This window comes from Pezoporus flaviventris, unplaced genomic scaffold (genome assembly GCF_033815535.1).
Source record: "Pezoporus flaviventris isolate CSIRO_AGI_PZ_B2104156 unplaced genomic scaffold, CSIRO_AGI_Pfla_v1 ptg000021l, whole genome shotgun sequence".
Classification (NCBI taxonomy): domain Eukaryota; kingdom Metazoa; phylum Chordata; class Aves; order Psittaciformes; family Psittacidae; genus Pezoporus; species Pezoporus flaviventris.
The window spans coordinates 9,074,743-9,101,951 of NW_026892569.1; the positions used below are offsets into that span (position 1 = coordinate 9,074,743).

The following is a 27,209-nucleotide window of genomic DNA, read 5'->3' on the forward strand; positions in this document are numbered from 1 at the left end:
AGGATTTTGCTTAAGTAAGTACAATTTTATTCAGAAAAGTGCAAGCTTTCTATTAGGATTTACCAGCTTTTTGCTTTGGATAGCTCCAGAGTCAGTTATGATTTTACAGATCAGACTCATGAGGCACATGGTATCATCTATCACCATTACAAGATTTCAACTACTTTGCAGTTACCCCTTTTGCAATGGCCATTAAAAAGACATTGCTTTTAACTACCTTGCGGAGTTCTCTTTATAAAAAACTCCAGAAAACAGTGCCCATCACCATTTTGCTTAGTGTGACATACTAGCCATACATAACAGCTCAAAATTGCCAAAGAGCACTTGACCTGCATAAGCTACATCAATACTCTGTTCCCAAGCAAGGTCCAGAACACAGCTAAAGGACCGGCTAACTGACTATGACTGAGGAACACAAACCTCCAGCACTACACCAGGCTCCAAAGAAGGTTGCACAGACTGAAGACCCATGTTTCAAAGCCTGGGTATTGCAAAACAACAAAAGCAGCAGAAGCAGCAAGGTGTGAAAACACCAGCAGAAAAAAAAAAAAATCTTGAAAGCAGCTCAGAATTTAAGGGGAGATACAGTGTTTGCACAGGGGAGGAATAGAGAGAACTGTAGAGCTCTAAGGAGGTGTTTTAAACACAGAAAAGTTGGCCCTTTAAAGCTCAGTTTCTCTGTCCCAGTTCTCCAAGCTTAAAGGATCAGCTATAAAATCTGAAGTTTATACAACCCATCTTAATTATATAATGTCTGTAAATCAATATGCTTATGCAAATCTAGAACATACCACCATTTTAACAGCATGAGGATGAAACGCACTACAGGCTGAGTTAACTGTATAGACTGAATACAAGTTAAGCCTTGCAGGCAACACCAACATGAACAAGAGCACATCAGATATTATCTAAATTTTCCTTTAAATACAGACTTAAGACTGCAGCAGCCCTGTGCGTTTGTGCCCTCAGCCCTCACACTCTGCTGGCTACATCTGTCACAAGTTATCACAAACTACTTGACATTGAGGGGATTTACAAATCCACTTCTTGAAGCTGGCAATAAAATGAGCCAAAAGCAACCAGTCAGTTTCATAAGCCAGTTCATCAACTCCTGAAGCATCAATGCCAGTCCAGATCACTAAACAAATACAAAGATCAGTTAACACGCTTAGGTTACCAGTCCTTGTCCTGAGTCAGCATAGCTCCAACCAGCATTTCCTGTGAAAGGAAATTCTGTCATCTTGACTGACTCCCCTGGAAAAGCCAGGTGTGCCTGGCTGTGGTCAGTCATAGAAAAATAAAATACAAAAAACTATTTTTATAAAAAGATTGTAGACAGATGATGCTGTAAACTGGCAGGAGACACACAGGTATGTTGCTTTCCAAGGTATGAAGTAATCCAGTCTTTAAATAGTTAATAGCCTCCTTCTTTGCCATCTCCCACCCCCTCCTGGACAGAGGTGCTGAACAGATGCCCTTACACAAACTGGAAACTTTAGACAGTAAAATATGGCCAGATCTTTCCACTGGCAAGTCCAAAAAAGCAGCATATCTGTGAGGTGCTGCCTGTGAAGCCGGCAGCAGCAAGTGCAGCATGGGATTGACGGCACTTCCTTACAGCAGCAGCTAAGTGAGCTGGTAGAACGGAACAGGAGGCATTCACCTAATTATGTAAACCAGAAAGCATGCTGCACAGGAAAGTCTAATATGCTTATTTGTTAAATACATATGCTATTTAATAAAAAAATAACCAATTTTATTAGAGGCTTGAGAGATTTATTATCTGTAAAAAATTTAATAGCATATCATTATCCCAGTTAGAATCTAAATCCATACAAGGGAACACACGCATTTCAATTTTCATATTCTTCACCACTTCTCTGGAAAATAAATGCTTTAATTTAGGATATAGATATAAGCAATTTGGCACATCTTTTCAAAGACGTAAGAGAGTTGGTAGACAAAGGAATGTGAACATTTAGTTCTGTGTATCATGCCACAATCCAAAGGCTCCAGCTAATAGCAGAGCCCTCACTATGTCATTTCAAAACTGCCATTGCTTGGAAGAAAAAAGGTAGCATATTGGGCTAATTAAAGGCATCTCAGAATGATGGTCACTCAGGCTAAGGATGGATCTCAGGCCAGCACCATGTCCAGCAATGGTAATAGAAAAGCTGTCCAAAGGAGGTGTGTGAAAGCAGAGTAACAAACACCTACACGCATAGTTTACTCTCCCAGACTTCAGAAATATTCAAGTTCAAGGATTTCTTCAGATGGATGGTTTTCACTTGGTCTAATAATCTTGATGGATTTTGCTTCCATGATTTGGTCCAATCTGCTTTTTGAACTCCTGCTAACCTCTGGTACCTAGAACACCCTGCACCAGAATTCTGCCACTGCATGCTAGGTGAAGAAGGAGCCCTTTTGGTTTGGTATGAATCCACAGAGAGTTTCATTTTGTGCCCTTAATAACAAGAAAAGTAATTACCTTACACTGATCATATTTCACAGAACTTATCACTCACCATTTTTTCCCCCAGTATATCTGATTTTAGTTTATGTAAGTTTCAGTATGTTTGACTGCTTCTTATTATGGAAATGGTTATAACTTTTGATTATTCTAGATACTTTTGTTTCTCCCTCTGGTTTTTGGGGGCATAAGTTACCTTGTATACAAATAGTGAAAGGCAATACAAAATAAGGAAAGGCGATTTTGCGTAACACCACTACAGTTGGTTTCTGTATGGTATGAGGTATGAACTCATTCTTTTTTAATTTTGCCTTCTTTTTGAAATTTGCCTTCTCAGACATCAAAAGAAAAGACAACCAGCTCTCTGCCCTGTAAGAAAACCTCTGATTGCTTGGAATGCCAAATATGGCTAAGAGCAAAACCCAAGCTGACAAAAGGCACACCTCTCCCCAGTATAAATAGCATCTTCTCGCATGTCTCATTTTTCTTGCACTTTTTAAGCACACACACACAGAATAAAATGCTTCTACAGGTAAGTATTCAGCTACAGAAGGTTGGATTTCAACTGCCTATCTCATGCTACAACATTCCGTAGTGCAGCTAGAAGACTCCAGTATTTTCGAATGACATGAGACACTTGAGACTGAAGGAGCAGGTATTCAATCTAGATACATACTCAGCACTGTCTTCATAATTATCCATCAGCAAAATATGATGTGAAAGGATAAACAATAGTTTAATTGTCATGTTCAGAAGGCTCACAAAGGTGATAGTCCTCCTTTACTACGAGGATTATAATCCAATTAGTAGGAACACAGATAATTAGAAAATGCATAATTCTTCCTGCCAAACTCATTTTAATGTCAATGGCACCAAGTTTGATGGAAACACTTGAACCATTACCTAAAGCTAAGAAACCTGAGGGTGTTGTTCACATGCCAGGCTACTTTCAAAACCAAACGCATCTTCTCTCTTAAAGGAAGTCACCCTGACAGTTACAGTATTTATATAAATTATAAGTATTTACAGTATTTCCATAAATTGTCCATTTAAATAAACTGGCCATTCGTCAAGATACACCAGAATTTGACCAGACTTGAATTGAAGAGAGTGGAATGGGAAAGCAAAAAAGGAAAATGAAATTACTCACACTTGTATCGAGGCTGCAGATACTGATTGTATCTTCATCTTGAGTACTCTGTTTTCGTTTTTTCTATAAAACAAAATGTACAGAAAAATTCAGTTTTGACTAATAGTACCAAGTACCTCTAGCTTGATCCTGAGACAGGTATATACAATGAAGTCATACACATAAATACATGTATATATATGGTTACTAATTTTCTATCATCATCATTATAATCACCATGCATGTGAATATAAACTCTATTTTCAAAAGCTGAAAAGCTACCTATTAGCACATTAGTGGATTACATGCTGTTCCTTTTTCGACCTAAAGAGCGTTAAGTTCACTTCAATTAGGAAATGAATTTCTAACTAAAAGCATGAGTAGTTAGTGGATATTGTAAATTGTACTTGGCACTTATTATGACCTTCCATAACTAATGAGACTGTCAGGAGGAGAAACTCTTGTGTCAAAAAACTATACTTAGATTTTTCAAAACACATATTCAACAATCAAGAACTATTCCCAGACATACTACATAGTGAGGATAGCAGGTGATAGGAATTTCATTAGATGCAGGCATTACATTCACATATATTTGGATTTCACTATCTATGTCAGTGACAGCATTCTGCTCTATTTTCCAGTTTTGTTTTAGAAAATGGCAAGCCCTCCCTCATGTCATTTCACAGGTTCACCACAAGATTAATCTTCATGCCCTTCAAAAAAGTATGAAATTTCATTTGACAGAGTTCTGCATTTTCTACCAGGCCAGGAAGGTTTAGGAAACAAAGGAGTCACAGAATACTTGATCCTTATTTATCCAGCTGTGTTGTCTTCCACTGTCAACTAGAGATAAGCATTCACACTGAATAGCCAGGATTTAGTTTCCAGTCTCCAAAAGTCAAAAGATGAGCAATTTAAAGTACAAAAAAAACCCCACATAGATACGATATGGAGCTCCTATTTTATGATCTGACAAAAGCCCAGCTAAATGACAGAAACTGCACATTGCACAGGTATTTTTTAATTATTAACAAAAAATTATAGATAAAAACTGTACCCACCCCCCTTCCCAGTACTCATGCTTCAAGCTCTTCTGAAGCTGAGAGATTTTATTCCATGAAAGCCAGTAAAAAACAACATTTCATCTACTAGGTCAAGCACATGGTTTCTGAGAACTGTTTCTTCGATGAACAAAGGTAATGAATATTTACCATAAAATCCAGAAGTTTTGATTTCACGGTTTTAAAATTAAACTACAGGTGTCGAAACTTTTTATACTTCCTCACTAGTTTCCAGCCGATCTTCGACTTGTGTAATCATATTTAAATACAGTTTTGCTATTTTTTAGGAAGTAACTTGTCTCGTTTTTTTTCTCACAATGGTAATTATACAGTCAAAGACAGCTGTGCTTTAATGCAGTCATTATTCAGAAACAGAAACTGGATCATAAGTTCTCTCACCCTCGGACTATGCATAACCAAAGCCTCTCAGTTATAGTCCAGATATTCAGCAACGCGCTAAAGGACAGAGTAGAACACAGAAATTTCTGGACCAGACCACAGTGAGCAACAAACAGAAAGTTCTGAAATAATGGAGTATATTTGTTTATCCTGTAGTGGTGTTTATTGGGTGGTTGGATTCTTTTTTCTTTCACTGGATAAACTAATGTGAATTCTTATTCTAGGGTGAGCCAGTGTGAACTGATGATGATGAAAAAAAAACCAACCCAAAACAGGGATGAGATCTGTAAAGCCAGTTCTTTGCCCCAAGGGTAATATTTCCTAAGATCCTGGTGAACATGTTGCAGATGATTCTTCAAACCTAATTAGAATTCTGTAGATACAAATGCATATATTCTTTAGGTTTTCTCAAAAAAAATTATATATTGATTCTAATTATGTTGACACTAAGTCTTCACTTTGCAAGCAAGAAACTAAGAGGTACCATCCATCCCCTATAGTGAGCACAGGGTAAATCAAGACAAACGATGTTTAGATTTGGAATACAGATTTCTACAAGAGAAGGGTAAGTGACCGTGGTCTACGGATGTGGTAACCTGAATCTGTACTCATGATTCTGGGGTACAGATGGCCGGATGCAAATTACACAATATGAAGTAGAAGCAAGGCTACAGGATTAAAGTGAATTTGAAGAAGACAGGACACCCTGTTACTGTAGAAGTTACACAAAGACAATTACATGTGAACGTCTAACTACTACATTCAAAGTGGGTCCAAAACAGAGAGGTATCACGGGCAACACAGTGATGAGGACAAGTGTCCAAAGCAAGGCTATTTGGCTATTCAGGTAGTTAACGTTAACATGCTCATATCTTATGTAGAGACAACCTCTTTGGTTATATAATTGAATCACGGAACACTCATGAGGAGCAAACCAGTACCAGCCGTGATGTACACACCAAAAGGGATGAAAAAAACAGGTAAACTGTAAGAAAAGCAATTACATACTGAATGCATCTGGGGCAGCCTCCACAAAGTAGATGCCTTCATCTACCTTACACTTCATTGTGCTAAACAAAGGATCACCCCATCTTTATTTTAAATCTTCTACTTACTGAAAAGCAACACAGGCACACAAATCCGGCCAACAACATGCATACGGTACTGTCCTGGTTATCTAGAAGTTTGCAAATATTATACTAATGTTCTCTAAGTTTGTCTCAGCTGCTATGCAAGACGAGTCATTTCATACAGAAATTATGAATGTCAACCGCTGCAGGCAAGACTAAGGTTTTAAATTTTTTAAGAGTTTCAAGGGCAGCTGCCATTGTACAAGGGGGGTGGGATGGGACGTCACAGCAAGAAAAAAAAAAATCCAGTAAATTGAGCTACCAGATAAATTTCTTTGCCCATAATAAGTGGATTAGAAGCAAAGATTGCAGTGGATATTGTGCAGGGAGCATAAGGTGCTCATTAAATTAATCCCTGCTCTTTGTGAGCATCTTTTACCCAAAGGAGTTACAAGTCTTGTCTCAGTTGCCACAGCACAACACAGCTGACCTCTGAATCTCTCATGTTCCAGAAAACCACCCCTTAAATGTTGCTCTCCATTTTATGTTTTAAATCACAGGGCACATCAAGTAATACAAACTTCACTCCATTTCAGTATCAATAATTTTGTGTGTATTCCCTTCACAAAAGATTCTGGAAGTACAGTGTAATAGCTTTAAGATGAACATAAGTAAGCACTCTATGGCATGCATTTGTAGTAGAATAAGCTTCAGTGCAAAGCCAAGAATCTTTAGCAATAAAATGAATTTATAGCCCAAATACTGAAATCAGTTAAACGGCATATTAATGAAAGAGTTGAACTTATTGAGACAATTTTAATAGGCAGCGCTCCAAGAGGATCAAGTAGCTATTGCACACATTGCTTGAATATCAAATAAACATAACAAACAAGTCCTAACTGCACCATGCTGTATCATGGTAGAGTTATCATACCAGCTTATATTGTCACACAGGACTATGTTAACCAAAAAACCACAATGTGTGAATCTTGAATTCAACATGACCCCTGCACTGACCCAGGCATAGCATTAGGGATAAAGTACTGATTTCTTCATTCCGTTTTATTACCTTGCACATGAAGTATCCCTAGTTCTTGTTAATATTTCTTATATGGCTGTAGCAATCACCAGTTTTAATACAATTTAACAGCTCTTTTTTAGAACTCCATGGCTTGAAGAAGCATGTGTACTAGGGAGAAAAATCCCACACTGAATGTGCTATATTAAGAAGACATACACTAGTTAGCCTAAGATATACCCACACAGAGAACTGACAGAAAGTTACAGGTTTAACCACAAACATGTCAAGGGATAGAAAAGCTGAGTCCCTTATGGATACCTGAGCATGCCTGAGTTACATTAACTTGTGTAAGGAACTCAGGTTCTCCACATGCGTTAACATATAATCCCATTCTAATATACTGCATACGCATGTTGTTTTAACAAAGCCATGTAGTTAGATTGTATCAGGGTTTGTTTTCATTAAAATCCCATAAGAAGCCCCAATATATTATGGATACTATGAAATAAAGGAAAAATTTTTAAGACACATGACCCTTAGAGTTCTCTATCTCTGTTCTTGGGAAGCACATTAAAGCTACTAACGTGAATATTTCTGAAATTTTAAGCTGAACTATCAAATTAGAACCCAGCCCTGTTTTAAATTCAGTGTAATATCAAAAAATAATCCAATTAAAAGGGTAGCATACTATCCTTATAATAGACATGATCGCTCATCTCCAGTGTATATTAGGTACATGAGTAATGCCATACTGCAGCACTGGATGAAATACGCTAAATACACAATCCTGTGATAACTCCCTGTTGGACTATGAGCAATGGACAAATGCCACCTGCTATTTCACTGCAGAGGATTTCCTTATTAGTACTTGGGTGTACTTGAAACAAACTGAACTGAAAAACATTATGAAGCCGTTCATCTTGCTGGGTAAAAAGGACAGCTTGCAATGCTGTGGTAACTCCCCTTTTCTGCACAATATCTGTAGAACTTAAAAAGGGTGTACAGGTCTGCCTGAAAAAAGCATACCAATAACAAGTATCTGTTCTGAACAGAGACATGTTTGTGTTTACCAACTGACCATAAAGATGCATTATATGAATCTGAATGTGTCTCTCTACACTGAAAAGCATTTTCTATTGCATTTGGGAGTTTGTCTTTTGAAATACAAAAAAAAAACCCAACCAACAAAACCCTAAGCCCCCAGACCACAATGTGTATAAAAACTAGGAATCTTGAATCTTGATACTGTTGCCTGAAATGCTGTGGTTACATCCACAGTTATAGAGACAGAACACTTCCTGGTCTTCACATAGCAGGAAAGAGTTGTTCTCAATAATTATCTCACAGGAGATGAGAAAGTAAGAGATCCAATTATATATTAAAGCAGTGATTTAATTAAAGAAATTAAAGCAATAAGACATTGTTATAGGAAGACTGAATTTACATCCTCTCTCCATCACAGAGCTTTAGTTATTAATACCACAGACTTGTATTTTACCACCTGGGAGATGAAATGCAAAGATGTACAAAAATAGCTTGATAGAAAAAAGCCCATCCTGTGACGGGGAAGGAAATGCTTTTCAGAAGATTCGCTGACTTCTGCTAAATCATCTGTCCATTCTAATAGCTTAGAAATGGGCCTGCACACAGACTGGCATCAAAATAAATAATAGTTCAAGAGCATGTATTTGCATAGGTACATGATACCCTTAAACCTTTTAAGACAGACTCATTTCAAAACAAAACACAAACCAATTTATTTAAGCCCTCTTTTTACAGAGAAATCCATTTAACAAATGAGAATCCATTCATTCTACCAAACGAGACTTTCTCCATCCCCAAAACCAGAAAGCCCCCCCACCAAAGAAAAAACAAACAAACAAAAAAAACCAACAAAAAAAAACCAAACTATAAACCATTTCATTATTTTGTATTTCCAATTGTTTTCTTACGAAAGTAACTAGAAAACTTAAGTCTCCTCAGCACACACACGTGGGCACACGGCTAACTGGAAGAAAATGACTTTGAAAAAAAATGATGTTCTCATATATGAGATAGAGAAATATAAGTAGAGGTGCATAGATATGTACACACACATATATAAACATATGTATAGATAAGCATACACAAATACCTATATACATGTATCACATACATTTTTCAAAACCCAAAAGCTTCTCACATTTTCTACTTTACTACAGCTCCTTCAAATGTTAAAGAAATCTTTTCATACCAGTAATAATCCAAAGGTTAATGTATGAATGCTGCATTTTTGTTAAGTCTGTCCCATAGAATACAAGTTTAGACAAAAAAATACCCACCCCCCCCCAAACAAACCAAACCAAAACAAACCCAAATTTGCAATAATCCAAGAAAGGAAAAACATTTTAGCAAATTTTTTTCTCATTTTTACTTTGTGAGGAAAAGGCAGGAAGGGATTCACTATTCAGGGTTTTATGTTCTCTTCAGTTTATGGTACATTACTATCAAGGACAACCAAAGGACAGTATCTCTATCAGACTGAATTAAAAACCTAAAACCAATCAAAGAAAAACAATTTGAAGGGATGAGGTATAGTAAAAAATGATGAGGCACAAATAGTACAAACCAGATTTTAAATGGTATGAGAAGTGAGGTAGGATGAAAGAAATAATGATAAACTGGACTGGGAGGGAAATACACACCATTTCAATTCTCCAGAGTAATCTCAAATGTTTCCAGAAGTTCCATAGATGACACAGCCAGAAAATAAAAAAGAATATTTCAGTTTGGTGTTCTTCATACAACAGGAGGAAATGCTCCAACATTTTTCTCACCTGCTGTTATCACTCAGTTAACAAAGTATGCCTTGGATTCAACTTAAATTGGGTATAAAATTACTAGGCAAAAGATTACTAACCTATCTTCAGGTTAGCTGAACAATCACTAATTTAACATTTCCTGCCACAGGTGGAGGGATAAAGCACCACAAAGCAGACTTCAGAAGTGAACTAGAAGAGGCAGCAGTGGTGCCACATTACCCAGCTTTCTGTATCTGCAGTAACCAACTGGAAATATGTGAATTTTCTGTTGAATACGGTGTTCCTCCTAAGTTTGATTCAGAGCTAACTCATTCCAATTTCACAAACAGGTGATTCATTCCCCAGTTTAAGCTTATTCAGAGATCAACCTTCTGTCATTGTTTAGGGCTAGCCCTCTTTTCCCCACAGGCTACCACTCATCTTCATGCCAGTGCCAGTAATCCTTCTGCTTATCTTTCAATTCCAGGGCCATACCACTGACAGTTCTAAGAGCCTGAAAGTGTGGGAAGACAACGGCATCTTAAAACAAGTTCTGTCAGAGCCCAGTGCCCTTCTTTTACCTGAATGATGCATCACACATGCTTTTGGGACCATAACTTCAGAATACCTAACTGTAACACCGAATTTTAAAATCGGAACAGAACTTTATATGCTGCATTCCAATATCACGGTTACACTGTTGTTACACTGGCAAAAAAAAAACTTGCTTAAGCTCTAAAGAGAACCAAAAATTCATTTGTTTTATAATAAGACTGTTTTCTGTATTTATTTCCGCTGCCCTCTACTGTTCAGAAACCCAGTCATTACGGGTTTCATTTTCTCGAGAGAGACACAGAAACCTAAACAAAAGCCTTGTTCCTTCTGAAGGAGAAACAGAGATGAGCTGATCACACAGTTTGCACTGAGTGTGGTAGGAAGCTCTGTGGGTCTTCTCTGCACATGTCCTGCTGTCAGGCTCTTTGTGTTCTCCTGTCAGCCCCAAGCAAAACAAACGAATTAAATAACAGACTCTGCTCTAACTCTGTTACAACATAGCAGAAGACTCAGAAAAGGAGTTGAAGTCATCTATGACTCTTAAAGACTTCACCACTGAAGCTATCCAGTCACATCTGAGGAGTTTCACATCTCTGCCAGACAAAATGGCAGCTTCTTTTCACCTTTCCCTCGCCACAGAGAACAAGCTTTATTTCTACAGTGCTTATTGTAATGGATTTGAGATTTTCCAGTCAGTGTAATATGAAATGAACAGTGAAACGAACAATGAAATGGAAGTTATATTCAATGTGTTTAACATTAACAACAGGAAATGGGTGTGCATGTACGGGATGCTGTAAGGACAAGGATCAGCAGAGCTTTGTTTGACGACTGGTATTTATTCTGTCTTTATTTAACCTTCTTCCTTCCCCTTTTCAGAAAACGAGGAGAGTATCAGTCACTGGAATCTAGCAGAGTTAAACATGCTGAAACTTTTTCACTGTTTATTATAAAGTCTGAATCAGATTCAGATAAACAAGTTACATATTTTTATTTCTTTCTCCACAGGAGTTCTTAGTTATGCGAGTGAACAACAGTCTTTATCACATGATCCTTTCTCAGTCACAACTTGACGACTGCTACATAAACTGTGCTTTTAATTAACATCATCCATATCTAAGGATTCTAATATCTATCATATATATAAAAATTAAGATACAATTTAAGAGTCCATACACTATTTAGATTCATTTTCTGTTTTTCTTGCAAGCACCTTTCAGCTGGGATCTGTCAGATCCAGTTCTTCATGGTCCCAAGTAATATAATCGGTCAGCATGCAGACAGTCCTGAGATTATTTTTGCCTTTGGCAAACTGACACGATGAAGGTGCAGTTCCTCACCTTGCATATCTGTGTTCGGGGAGTTTATTATAGGTCCAGTTGTAAAAGCAAGAATAATCAAAGTTGGGCTATTTTAATGCTCTGACTCTACCCTTAAGGGTTTTGTGTGCTTGAAGGCATGGGGACTGGACAGCAACAGCCTGCACTTGCTTTAATTGACCATTTAACTATGGCTGTCAACCACCAGTTCTGGTTCCAAAACGGTTACATCTGCGTATGTAAGAGGTAAAGATTTTGAGAACAAAAACTACAATGAAATTTTCTCACTTGAAAAACAGATTTATTCAAATGACATTTTTATTTTTTTTTAGATTTGGGTGCTTTACTGTTTGGTTTTAAGAATCCAACAGAGCTTCTCATTGTAAAAGAAAGCTTGGATTGCTGATGCTGTGCACAGCACTAGAACCACATACAGCAGAATGAAACAATATCTGTAAACTAAGTCTCCAACTGGCATTCAACTGGCTTATGTTTACATAAACTGCAGTCATCCCTTCTTGTTCTAATAATCCCCTGCTAGTCTGCTTTCCCCCAGCCTGCACTCAGCATCATTATGATGCCATACCTTTAACAGACAGATGCCTACATATGGCTTTTGATCTAAGCACCCTACATGCTGCTCATCAGCATCACAGAGAATAGATAAAAATGCTGCACCCAGAATACTGGGTTTGTTTTCTGCATATAAAACCAATATCACTTTTACTAAAACTACACGTTGCAGTATTTATTTTGGGGTTCAATATATATAAACACACAAATGCTTCAGCTCCATTTCATAGGAAATAAGGCTTACAGGATATCGGTCAATATCTGTGATAAAAAATTCCAAGTGAGCTTAGCAGTATTAGCAGACCCTAATCAATCTGTGTTATTTTACTTCACAAACGCATCTCCCTGGTGTTCCACGGGAACTGTGGCATTTTCAAGTGAATGATATCTAAAATTATGCATAGTTGCTGCGGGTATGTATAAGTACATGCAAGAAGACTACAGCAGTTTAACAGCATGGCAGTAAGAAATCACCAGTCCCATTCTTAAGCAATTAATAAAAAAATAAGAATCCAAGCGTATAACATCTATTAACCTGATTTTCACTAGTTGACAGTCTTAAACTTTCTCAGCCTGCTGCAAATTTTGTTTACCTTTCTTAAACGTGACTGAAGTCAGAACTGCATAAAGCATTCCAGATAACACCTTAAAAGCATTCTGTGCAATTAATTCATCTCAAACCATCTCTCACTACTGAAAATTGTCACAGAGAACATAAAAAGCCCCCAATATCTAAATTAAAAATCTAGTCCTAAACTTAAATAACATTCTCCATAGCAAATCCAAGAGAATACAGGCCCTTGAACATATCCCTGACCTGTCTGCCTTACACTACAGGCCTCTACCTTTATCCTATGTTTATGAGAAATATGAACTGTAGTTTTATTCAATATATACAGAAATATTTTGAAATAACTTTGCTTCTTACAGTTATTATCAATCTTGCTACTTTTCTGTTCATATCTGTCTGAAGTGCAGTGTCTAAAACTGTGGCTAGTTTTACAGGTGATGCTGCACACATGCTGCAGAGCAGAATCATCACATGCTGTAAATAGGTTCTGTTACAGCTTTCACTTTGACAATGGACAGACTTACTCACATAGCTATAAATCTTTTCATTTAAATCCTAGCATCAGTCAAAATCCTCATTTTCACACTAGGAGACAGAAAGATGGTTACACATTTGTGATAAAAAAGCAAAACCAAAAACATAAATCCACCATCCTACACAAAGAAAAACAGTCATCCATCACACTGGGGATATCAGAGGATATTATCTAAACTTTTAAGAAATTTCTTTCCTTACAGAAGGAAATATTCCTGTTAAGCAACAATTTGGTTACATTAATAACCACATTTTAAGTCCTAGCATGCTTGAAAGCAGTATCTGTGCAATTTCAACTTAATAGAATGCCACACACACAAACAATAAAAAGTAGCATGATTCCAAAGTTACGCTTACCTGATGATGCACAAAAAAGCAACACCACACCATGAGGTACTTTGTATTGTACTTGGATTTTAGGAAGTTTCTTAATATTCAGTGTGATAATGAAATGTCTTTGCTACAAAGGAGTCCCTATGTGTGTCTCCTTCAGTTTTCAGCAGGAACCCCTCCCCATGCAGCCACAGACTTCACTCGTTTCCTGTCATGCAGTGTACTACAAGTGTCAGAAGCCGAGTGATACGTATTGTCGTGTCTACCTCTGTGTGGTTTTCCCTCATAGATTGCTTCCAATAATATTTTAAACAGAATTGTTTTAAAAATCACTCACAAGGGAACAGCACAATTATGGCAAAGTTAAAGACATCATTAACTTGTTCTTCAAGGTAGGGCTTTGAGCTCTTTGAGCCTCAGTACCTGAAACACAGTCCATCTCCCAGCTCTGCAATTCTCAGTCTTAAACAGCAGCAATGGCCTGTAAACTCAAGGGCACACAACTGTGTCCAAATGTAGATGCCTCAGAAAACAAAAGAGCTGGTAGACACTGGGTGGAACTTTTAAACATTCAGTTTACAGAAAACTTTCAGTGTTTCAGAAATTAAAGGATCTCCAAAGAGGGAATTCTTAAATTAAAAGGCATAATGGCATGAACTTAGAACAGAATGATTTCACATCAGCTCAGAATCAAGGCCCAAAGATAAACTTGGCAGAGTGCCCACATTTTGCACATAAGGACATGCCAAGGAAGTGCAAAGTCTGATTTTTTTGCTTGGTAGTTCAATATAACTAAGAAACTTCACTTTTGCTGATTCTCCTCCAATCTAGATATGGAGGCATTTTGCAACTGCATCCTATGAAGGCCTGTGAACCTTAATTTCACTGAAACTGGGAAATCTATATACCTTAAACATCAAGAAAGCATTCAACTTCAAGTTACTGCTGCCTTAAAAATACCAAAAAAAGACTGTTGCTACCTCAACAACATAAAATTTCCCAGCGCACTTAAAATTTTAAGACCGTGGATCTCCTCCTGCAAAGACTCCCTGGACACACACACACACTGGCCATCACTGGGATTTACAGCTTGAAGTTGGTAAAGTTACAGGATTAGGTAGATTCCAGACTTGTAATTTAAACTGCAAAATAGATTGCGTCCTTGAGAGCTCTCATATCTGCATGCCAAACCATTCTTTGGACAAGAATGACCGAGACATACCGACCTGGTAATCGGCAAGTCTTCGGTGGTCTCTCTTGAACTGCCAGTTTGGTCACCAGCACTTTCTAGTACATGTTTTCCTTTAATATCTACTCAGTTAATTGCCTCTTTTGGCCATCACATTAAGTTACACTGCTTCAGTGTAAGAAAAGCTAAGTTTCATGAGGTTCCTATCAAAACACATAACTTGGCATGCATTATATGGAAATCTATATTTGCATATGAGCCATATATACCAGTTTCCATGTGCATTTGAGCAGCTCTCTTCAAAATCAAGACAAACATAGCTATCAACTTCCCTTAGACAAAGTTAGCCAGAAAACAATACAGAATATTGACCCTGAAAAAGGGAATCCATAATCATCACGAGAGATCGAACCACAATGCTTTATGTGGCAAGTGAAAATGACTGATCTAAAACAGCTTTCCTGCATCACATACTGAATTAACTATTTTGGGCAAGTGAAACTTGTCATCAGAAACTAGTAAAAAGTAGCTATTGAGAGATATATGATATGTGGGTTCTTTTTTTTAAAGCATTTGTGGAATCTAATGTAAAAAACAAGTGCAAATACAGGGAAAAGAAAAACCCTGGAACTTTTCTAATCCTTTGTACACACACCACAAATACACAGCGAAAAGTTTCCTGAGTGTTTACCTTTTAAAATAATTTCTATATATTTGTAAGATAATGCATTCTTGAGTTTAGAAGACTTACTGATTATTCATATTATACAACTGAATATTTTCCTATTACTATTCCAAAGAGACTTTTTTTGTTTGTTTAAGACTTAAGTAATAACTGTGTGAAAAGTTCAGGCAAGCATCCATAATGGACAAAGAAAAACAGCTGAATGGATTAGTCAACAGCTTCATTTTAACATACAAAAAGTTTCCAGTATAATAAACATAAAACAAATACATTTTTGTCATAATTTCTACATTATATGATTTAAGGTCTTAACTACATATTTAAGATTTTCACTACATATTTATCTAAGCAAGCCAACTTCTTCTACTACATTCCCTCTGTTAAGTTAGAATTAGAACCTTTCAGGTGCAGGGAAGGGTGTCTTTTGATAATAGCTTGTTAACCTTAACCATTAAATCCATGTTTTGTTAACACTACCACTTATGTTCAAATAAAAATATGCAATGAGAAGATTAGAAATTATTTCAACTTTTGTATGCCATTTATACTTTGACAAGTCCCTGCTTTACCAGGTTTTTTTCTTTTCAAGGTATTTGCTTGAAACACATCTAACTTGCACTACTGGTAACTGCACAGTTCCTCTACAGGGACAAATAAAGTGTGTGTTCTGCAGCACCTTCAGTATTACACACTTTCTTGTTCTATGTTTGAAAAGAGGGGCAGGTAGCAGGCAAAGCTGTCAGAAGCTGAAAGAAATAACAAGTAACTATCTAATGTGCAATAAGTTAGGGTATTGTCTTCCAGTGAAGGTATTCCACAATACTTTAAGCACTGAAAATATATGAGGCCAACCTGGGACTTGCATTTAATTCTAGGCTTTACCTGCTGCAACCGAGTAATTCCACTTCTAAGCCAATAGCACTTCATCTGCTCACATCATTTACGGATTAATTCCACTCTAAGAAGTACTTCAAAATTTGTTTTAATAAGAGGCTTATAGGTTACTGAGGATTCTTTAAATCATAAGGGTAATAGATCAGTCTAAAAATGAAGAATAACCATGAGAGATGGGCATGCACTAAGGAGTCAAACATGAATAAATATGTAGATTCAAGATACGATGCCTGAGCAAACAAAAAAAGTAATTTAAGGGAATAATTATCTCCTTTTCCCTTTGATTAATTAGTAATATTTCACTTTTTCTTAAACACCTTGTATCCTGTAAATTATTAAGATATATATATGCACACAAAGAGATAATTACTTCATGTATCCTACATCCTTACATCTCACTCTTGACCTGTTATTATTCTATTCAGTCTTCCATGATTTGCTCAGATCTACAAACTCAGAGCTGGCTTTGCCAGGCTCAAATTCTGCAGACTTCCAGTAGGCAAAAATGTGAAGACCAATCTGAGTCTGAGCTAACAGCAATTCAAACTTCATTTTTCAAGAAAACAGGTCCCTAGTAAGCTGGTGCAAAATTTCATCTGTTCAAAACTCAATTAGAATAAAAAGTTTCTGCTGATGTGAAACTGATACCAGTCAGCAACTGATTTCTTCAACAAGAGCTATGACACTTTAATGGTACCTCCAGACATCACCTCTTGGATTGCCTTTGACAGCATTTTATCTAATTTAAATTCCTGGAGGAATACCTCATAGGCTTGAACACTGGCACGTGCTAGAAAGTGGCCTGGTTGTGTCAGCTGATTCCTAATTCTGTGGTTAAAGTCAAGTAGAGATCCAGAGGCTTGACCTGGTTCTTTCCAAAGGCTCGGAAATACATTCATTAGTGGCAAATTCTCTGCAAGACTTCCAAATTTGCCCATCCCACCTCTCATATGAGAAACTATCCTGAGCTTTTCACATACAGTGTCAGAGATAATGATTTGGAGAACTCTAAGATGATGCTTCCCAAAAAGTGAAAGACTGTCACGGTTTTCTGAAGGCATTGGGAAGAGAATCATTTTTATTATTCCTTATAGGACTACAGCAGCCCAGAAGCAAGTGTCACACCAAACTGACAAGTCATTGCCCAAACAAGTACCCTCAGAAAGCCCTATGATTCTCTCCAATCTTCTAGGATCCTTACAGTCAGGGAAGGCAATCTAGTCTTCTTAGGACTGGTGTAACAACTGCCTGAGGACACAGTGATTGTTAAAACAGACTACTTCTTTTAAGGCTGTGAACCACTGAAAACTTGAAATAGTGCTTGGAAAAGAAATAAGACTTCCAAATTCAGTGGGGAGCCTACTGGCACAGAGACAGATTTAAATTACTTTATTATTGTGCATTATGAGTGTTTTAAGGATACTAAATTTAATTCTCTTTGAAAAGCTTTACAATTAACTGCAACCTAAAGAGAAACAGCATCACTGATCAATTTTTGAATCAAAACCAATGTAATAAATATTTTTAAATGTACATTTTACAGAGTTCAAGAACATTACCTCAAACTATGTTAGGACTGCATTATATACAATGCTTTATACATCTTCCATTAAATTTAATATCCCATTTCAAAACATGCAGCAGAACCCAGAAATTATGAAATCTGTCATCGTGAGTGCAATTTAAGAGCTTCAAAAGATCTGAATTTATTTTAAAAACTTGATTTAGTATTATTTAGGAAATGTTCCAGTACGTTCTTACAACTGTTTAGATTACAAGTTCTTTACAGAAAAAATAGCTTGTTATTATGTTTACATGATATCTAGAAAAATTGAGACCTTGTTTTCTGGTTGCTACTGTAGTAACAGAATTTGTTTCCAGGCTGCTATAAATAACACAAACCATCATATTGCTCTTATTGTGCATTTGTGTTACATTTTAAAATATGGCCATACTTTTTACTTGCTGTGTACGTTCTAAACACAGAAAATAGTATTAGCTTTCAAGAAAAATCTTGTTCTTATGTTTAGATTAAAAAAATTAGGACTCATTTTAAGAGTGAAATGTCTCTGAGAGAACCTGGCTGTGAAAGCACTTTTACAGATGAACAGCAGTCTTCAGAGAGAGTACCAACAAACACACTCATACTGCTTCTTCTAAGTGAAAACATCAGAAGGAACTCAAATTTCCTTTTCTTTCTACATCAGCTCTTAAGGACTGTTTATAAGCTCATTCAGATGTTTTCAAAAGGATTTCCTTCTCTTCTGGTCCTTAAAAGATTTTGTTTAACTTTCTGTCACAAGTTCAACTTGACAACTTAAATCAGAACCTGTACAACTGGAGATGGAGAGGCAGATGTTTGAACAAAAGCTCTATTACAGCACAGAGGATTTCCCAACTGTTTGTGCAAACAATGCCTTTGCAACCTTTTCCAAATGTGTAGCCCATTTTGTTTACTTTTTATTTGAAACTTCTTTTATTCAAAACAGCTCTCCTCAAAACAGCAGAGCCAAATTGGCAACTTTTACAATCAACTTACACTGACCAGCACATTTTTCACGGTCTGAGCACTAGGAAATAATACAACAGACCATCACAATGATTTGGTAAAAAAGGAAAGGGCGATGTTAATAACATTTTTGTAACAGGTTGTAGTAACAGCAAGCTCTACTGCAAACACCATGACTAGTAAAACCAAGCAAAAAAGCAATTTAAAGTCATGTATGCAACCATTTATGTTCACTAGTCATTTTAAAATAAACTTGATGATCTCAAACAGTGTAGCATCAGTAAAATATCAATATATAGTTCAAAATTATTTCCAAAATGGTGGTTTCTCAGACTGAGTAGCATCAAATTCAGCTGACAACTGCATCACTCTGTTAACTATTAGAAGTTTCTGAAACCAAGTCACGGGACACGGCAATTTCACATCACATGTTCTCAAAGAGCAGCCACTGGTGGGGTGGAGAGAAACAAATACAAAGAAATGGGCAGAGTTTGGTCTGGCTTAAATTGAACAGGGGCCAAGTTCATCTGCTGTTGAGCAAAGAAAAGAGTAGTAAATGACAGCAGGAGTACAAGGTAACACCCAATCTATGATTAAAGACAGGAAATCTGCTATATACCAGAACATCAAACTCTGGTCCAATTGTAATTCTCTTAGGTTATCTGCTTTGTCACATGTTGCTTCTAGTTCAGTATTGTTTGTATGTGAAATATAGCTGGCATGAGGGTTTTACAGCATATATAGAATATTTCTATAATAAATAATAAACCACACCTAGAACAAACATCAACTTGCTACAAAGCACTTAAAGACCCATAAAATAAAGCCCTATAATGTTAACAGAATGACCGCATAAAGTGTTTTTCAATAAAGTATCTATCTAGTGAAAACATGAAATTTAAGAAATTCCTTCAAATGGGAGATATCAAGCTATTTTCTTTATCAGAAAAATTCAAAATATTAATTGAATAACTGAGCATTAATAAACAGAACACCCACCCTTTACAATAGAAGCAATGATGGAAAGTCTTGCAGATGTAAAAGCCTATGAGAGTCTCTTCATTTCTAGAATTCATTAGCCAAGTGCTCTGTGAACATGCCTCTAAATTCCTGCCCCAAGAAACGTGAAATCTGAAGTGTATTTTATATAACTAGCATATAATTACTGGAAAGTAGCCCCATAAACTAGGTAACTGGGCAGGTTTAATGGCTCTGTACTTAGCTTACAGATTATTTTAGAGGTAAAAACTGCAAAGCTGCTACTGAATTGAGTTAATGAAACATTGCAACTGCTAAGCATTACAGCGCACTCTAGACAGCACGAGCAGTAACATATCATAAAACAGGCACAAGTATTTCTGCCCAAGTCCCAGACTCCTAGAAACCTGGTGAAGACTAAAGGCCAGCCTGCATCATCCTCCTTTATACCCCATTTACAAATACTCATATGTGTCTCTCCAGCACATGTTCATTGTTTTTGCAGTACTACTATATGCAAAGAACCTCATAATTTTCACCACCCACTGACCCTACAAAAAGATACAGCCACTTATCACAGACCTAGGAACACATACATCAAACAATGTTTTGCTGGAATTTCAAGACACTGACATACCTAATCTAACATTACAAGCTGTGGATAGAACTTCTGGTAACTAAACCATGCTGAGTCAGCACATCAGTTTGGAATAACACATTCTTGAATTCTTCACAATTGTCTAACTGGTTATACTGAGTTACTTTTTAACTTCAGTGTATACATTAAGAATACAACAATTCTGCTGTGTGTTTTGGAACTGCAGATGGAATTGACTGCTATCCAGTTACGCAAATGCCACACAATGAATTTCTGATAGCATCTCCATTTGTTTGCCAACGTAAACTTTGCTGTTCCAAGAGAAATTAGTCTTGTGACTAATCAACAACAATTTCAATGGTTTGTTCAAAAACAAAAGCAATAATAAGCTAAAACATTTAAAACTCCGCTCATAGATTAAGCATCGAGACATCAAACCCAACTCTTTAACAAATAAAAATCAGTGGCCCACGTATCTACTTGGTACACTTCATAAGCTCTAGTCAGAAAACTACAAATTGTGCATCATGGAGGGAATTTCCAACACTCCTATTGCCCTCTACATCGCTGCTATCAACAGTCTGAAGTAAAGTCTCCCTGCTCCTGCAGCGCTCCAAAGAACGAACTACAAGGCCACAGAGAAACTCAGCTTCTACTAAACCCGTTATAAAGGTTTTACCGTTACAGCATATATTTTATTATACATTAAAGCAGAAACACTTACAGAATTGCTTCTTACCACTTTTAACAATATCATGTATCATGGACATTCTGGCCCAAGAAAGGTCAATGCTGAACAGAGGCACAACAGTACCTCCACAAAGGCAGAATAAAAGCAAGCCTGAACAAAGACAGTAAAAGAGAAGTAGTGCTGGGGTAATTAAACTCTGACATGGAAGAGCCTAAACCTGCTAGAAGAAGAAGGGGGAAGAAACCTAAAAGGAGCAAGTCAAGCACAGGAACACATCATCAGTTAGAAAGGAGAAAAAGGAATATGAAATTTGTACTTTTTCTTTCCAAAGAAAAAGGAAGATAACACGGGTCAGGGATCAAGCATCCACTTAGCATCTCTTTAATCTACTGCAGAGGTTAGAAGTAGCAGGAGACTGACTCTATGGAGACAAGCGGCAGTACCAAAGTAGGGACGGGAGAGCAGGGATGCTAGCAGTACTCCCCCCGGTGGAGGAGTCTGTCCGTGACACTTAACAGGTGTAACTATTCTGCTCACGGCTTATGCTGTCAATTACACTCCGGAAACTTTCTCCCCACCGCGGAGGAAGCTACTTAAATTGTGTATGCAACATACAAGTATATTAAAACAGCAGAGAACCACATGTGCCTTTTAGTATGCGTATGCCAACTTGAGTTTAAAAATCTTATTGGTCATAATATGAGATACTGGTATGTAAGAACATTTGATCTACAGACATTAGTGCATAATTTTGCTTCAACAACTGTGAATAAAGGTCTGTCTGATATCACTTCAGAGAGCCTATTACAGGTAACAACATTGCTTAAGCTTATGCACTTGAGTATCAGTGCATACAGACACTAAGTAAACCCAGTCAGAATCCACGAGAGGTAAAGAGGTGCTTTCTGTGGAAGTATGTAATTATGTAATATATGTATTTAATCATTGATTTAAAGCTAGGAAAGAACTTCTCTCTTAGAAACTTTTATCTTGTTTTGATTCATGCACCCTGAAAGGAGCAACTGAAGTCTGTCAGCTGCACAAAATAAATGTACTGTTTCATAAATAGTCTGAAAAGTACAGACTTCTTCCCATTTGGCATGAAAGACACCTTTTTCCCCCACAAACACACTTGCAGCAAACCTAGCAAAGAAACCACTTGTATGTCTAAACTTGACCTTCAGCATGTTTAGCACATTTTTATGTCAGGCTTCTCATAAAGCAGATCAGCCTTCCTCACAAGTGACCACATCTGCAGCCTGGTTAGTCAAATGCTTTTGCAAAACTAAAAAGGGAACACCTTCCTTTTGCAAAACTAAAAAGGAACACTAGAAATTACCTTCTATCTTCAGACAACTGCACTCCAAACACATGCCTCAGACTATTTCAAGTAGAAAATGTTGGTTTGGATTTCAATATTTAATTATTTTTAACACTGAAGTTCTTCACCCAAATTTGGTGCGTAGTGGGGTAAAGCAGAGAAACCATCATAATGGTTCAGATGTTTGTTTAAAATATACAGGAAATGATGCTAGCTCTTGGTGCCACAGTAGAGACACAGTGATAAGTGGAGACAAAACCAGCACCTTGTTCAGTTATACCCACAACCCCAGTATTCTTAATTAATCAGGTAATCGCTTTTCTTTTGATTGTGTGGCAGCTTATTCATAGCCTTCTCAGTGTCATCGTATCAACAGTGGGACTATTATGTATCACTACTTTTGCAAACGTATCTAAATACATCATAAGAAAAAAAAATAACTCAAAGTCTTTCAGTAACATGAGCCCACCATTCACATAACTAAGTCTAGAAAATGATCCTGCTGCCAAAAACAGAAAGTGGGTGATTTTAAGAGAGCAGGAGGGGAGGCACATGAAGAAGCTGAAATCCGAAACTCCTCAGGAGAGATTCTTAGTCTTCTTGAATTCAAACTTTCTTATTTATAAGCCTGACTCCTCTTACCATGGAAAAAAATAGCACACAAATGTGTAACTCAAGCCTGTACCATAACTACCAAACAACCACAGAAGCTTTAATTCTGACATCTTCTATTACTGCACGTGCATGACTGTACAAATGTAATCCTCACTTGATGAGATCCTTTATTAAATAAAACTGTTTCCCATCATCCTATATGGCAACATAACACATCATTTCCATAGACATACTGAACTGCTGGCTCTTATGTATAAGCACCAAATGGTGAGGAAAGCCACTCATCTGCATCAAGATTTTAAGGGAAGGGTGGCATGGAGATGAGAAGAAAAAGAGTTAATGGCAGCCAGAAGAAAGCTCAAAACTAGGATTAATACCAATCTCTTGTGCTGAGATTTGCGCTGTTTTCTTTATAGATGTAACTCACCTGCCTCAGAACTACCCCCTTCCGTCAGATATTCATGCCTCTTCTTACCAAGCCCTGACCACAAACTGCTCCCCACCCACATGGCATCTTCCCAGGGTCAGTATTGGCAAAGGCTGAACTCATAAGCCTGTAGTGTTTTATGGACGACTTCTGCCTCCACTCCATACTTCCATCTCTCTGCTTTCACACTTAGGAGCTTTCCTCCATTTCAATACAGTATCCATTTCCACACATCTTTCACAGCTTTGCTTTCCCCATCCTAAGTATTCCTCTTCCTAAGTTGCAGCTCCCCCCTCTTTCCTTCTGCTATCTCATACCCAGTATCTTTCTTTGCTTTAATCCTTTTCTAAATACCACATCAACTACCTAATCTTTCATGTTCTGGTTTTCCTACCACACTATCCTTCCAGCTTGCAATATTCTTGTTTCTACACGTACTGTGTTCTTCCTCCAAAATTACACTTCTCACTAGAAATACCTTCCCTCTAGAATCATCTATCTGCTGGATACCTGACCATACAACCTCTTCCAAGACCAAATTAACCCAGTGCTTTGTGTACATGCAGGAGGAGCAGAGAGCAGAGAGAGTACACTGCCTTAAGAAATTTTAAATTTAGACTGTATGTCTGAATTTAATTTAATTCCGTATTAAAAAAAAAATTAAAAAAAAAACCTCCCTTCTCTCCATTGATACCTAAACATTGCCCAAACTTCAGGAAGTAACTGCTACTATTATCTGAAAATGACAGCATTGGTGGATACACATAAATGAGATCACCTTGTAATGGAAATCCCCACTGACAGAATTAAGTGTGATCTCTAACATAGGGCTTGAACGAGCTGCTGCTCAACACAGAAAAAAAAACTTCTGATAAAATAAATTTAAGAAAGAAGAGCCAAAGCGAAGTGCAGAGGAGTTTCCTTGGTATATGTTTATCACCTGGGCCTTCCTTATCTATCTTTGAGGTTTACGTTGGTGTTTGTTCAAGGATGCTTTAACAAACTCACTTTATCAGCATGGTACACAGGCATAAAAAGCAAAAATCTGTGAACCGACTGCAAAGTGAGGACAGGTAGATGAACACAATGTGACATGAGGTGCTTAACCACCTTCTCGGTTTTTAGAATCATAGAATAGTTAAGGTTGGAAAGGACTTTAAGATCATCTAGTTCCAACCCCCCTGCCATGGGCAGGGACACCTCACACTAAACCATGTCACCAAAGGCTCCGTCCAAGCTGGCCTTGAACACTGCCAGGGATGAAGCATTCACAGCCTCCCTGGGCAACCCATTCCAGTGCCTCACCACCCTAACAGGAAAGAATTTCCTCCTTATATCCAATCTAAACTTCCCCTGTTTTAAGTTTTAACCCGTTACCCCTTGTCCTGTCACTACAGTTCCTAATGAAGAGTCCCTCCCCAGCATCCTTATAAGCCCCCTTCAGATTCAGGAAGGCTGCTATGAGGTCTCCACGCAGCCTTCTCTTCTCCAGGCTGAACAGCCCCAACTTTCTCAGCCTGTCTTCATATGGGAGGTGCTCCAGTCCCCTGATCATCCTTGTGGCCTCCTCTGGACTTGTTCCAACAGTTCCATGTCCTTTTTATGTTGAGGACACCAGGACTCCAGGTGAGGTCTCACAAGAGCAGAGTAGAGGGGCAGGATCACCTCCTTCGTCCTGCTGGTCACGCTCCTTTTGATGCAGCCCAGGATATGGTTGGCTTTCTGGGCTGCAAGCACACACTGAAGCCGGCTCATGTTCATTTTCTCATCGACCAACACCCCCAAGTCCTTCCACGCAGGGCTGCTCTGAATCTCTTCTTTGCCCAACCTGTGGCTGTGCCTGGGATGTGCCTGGGGTACTTAAATGTTTTGTTGGAAGAAGCTCAGAGAAAATACATTTATATGGTCTCCTATATACAAACCTGAACTCTGTAGATTCAGTGTAGGTCAGTCCATATTACAGGTAATGATAATTTATTATACCAAATGAAGTTTGCAAGGCAGATAAGCCCTTTAACCAAAAGATTACAATAAGACTATGACTTAAATACAATATGTAGTGACAGCTCCTTCTCCTAGACTGTATCCTAGGCTACAGTACTTACAAGGCAAACACACTATTGACATCTGAATGCCACCACCATCACATTCAGTTTTTCAACAAATCACAGAATGACAGGATGGTTTGGGTTGGAAAGGACCTTAAAGATCACCTAATTCCAACACCCTTCCGCGGGCAGGGATACCTTCCACTAAACCCTGTCACTCAAGGCCCTGTCCAACCTGGCCTTGAACACAGCCAGGGATGGGGCATTCACAACTTCCTTACGCAACCTATTCCAGTAACTCACTTATCTAACAGTAAAGAATTTCTTCATTATACCCAACCTAAATCTCCCCTGTTTAAGTCTGAACCCATCACCCCTTGTCCTATCTCTACAGTCCCTGACAAAAGGTCCTTCTGCAGGGGACAAAGAGTGAAGAAAATGAATCTCAAAGAATTAATCTACATGAGAAGTACAACTCTGAAACCTGAAGCAGACACAAATAAAAGCTCCTTTATATCACCAGCAGATATTAAGGTTCTCTGTTTCACTTGTATTGCTTCTTCATATACCTTTTCAATTAATTACTGTTGGAACACACATGCTTCCATATTTACTTGCTCAGCCACCCAAACAGAAATGAAGCAGGAGGGAATGTTACAGAGTATGACCAAAATAATATCAAAAACTTACCCCTCTGAAATTCCAGCCCTTGGTAGAAGGAAACAAGGAAAAGTTGTTCTGTTGCTGTTGTTTCGGCCTGCCAGATGAGACAAAGGAAAGTGTTATATTTTCAGCTGTCTCATTTTCTGTATCAGCAACAGAATGATTAACAGATAGGGAAAAGAAAAAGTCTTCAAGTACTAAGACACCTTAGATATCCTTGGCTGTCCTTCTGATGGGTTTCTCTCTTCAGTTTAGTTAAATGTTTTAATTCAGATGGAGAGCTAAGAGACATGGCAGAGACAGTGACTTGATGTCACAACCTTCAGAGACACAGTGACTTGATGTCTGACAACAACTCGTTACTCCTACTCATCTTCAACAACCAGAGACAACCCTGACCTGAACAGTGTGGATCTATGAAACTGCAATTATGCCATGTGATGCAAGATGGTGCAGACTGCCAGCTGTACTTGATGGGGACACTGAAGAGCCTTTAATCCTAACAGGAAAGCTATGTGAAGCCCCAGTGTAAAGCAAGCTAGCCGTACCTTTGTGTGACGCTGAAAAAAATAAGCTGACTTCTGTTTTTACTCCTTCCAAAAACCTTTCTCCTACCCTATAATTATCCCTGCACAATTATTTCTGAAAAGCAACTGTAGCATTCTCCACTCTTAATAAGTGCTTTTCACCAGTAAGATCTTAAATGACTTAACAAAATGTAGGCAAACATTGCTGAGATTTTATACATGAAGTCAGATCAAAGCTTGACTGAC

At 37.7% G+C, this 27,209-nt stretch overlaps 1 protein-coding gene across 4 annotated transcripts in view; it reads right to left on the reverse strand.

Moving 5' to 3' along the window:
- The window catches only part of ARHGEF3 (Rho guanine nucleotide exchange factor 3), a 121,498-nt gene that overhangs the window by 53,367 nt on the left and 40,922 nt on the right, over positions 1-27,209 (reverse strand). For 3 of the 4 annotated variants that reach the window (XM_061455890.1, XM_061455889.1, XM_061455891.1), the window contains 2 exons: positions 26,464-26,530; positions 3,621-3,683 (listed from right to left, as the gene is read on the reverse strand). In XM_061455890.1, the coding sequence (XP_061311874.1) occupies positions 3,621-3,683; positions 26,464-26,530 (130 nt within the window). Of the gene's footprint in view, positions 1-3,620; positions 3,684-13,842; positions 13,967-26,463; positions 26,531-27,209 lie in introns of those variants that run through there. The other variant, XM_061455893.1, reaches the window with a different exon arrangement.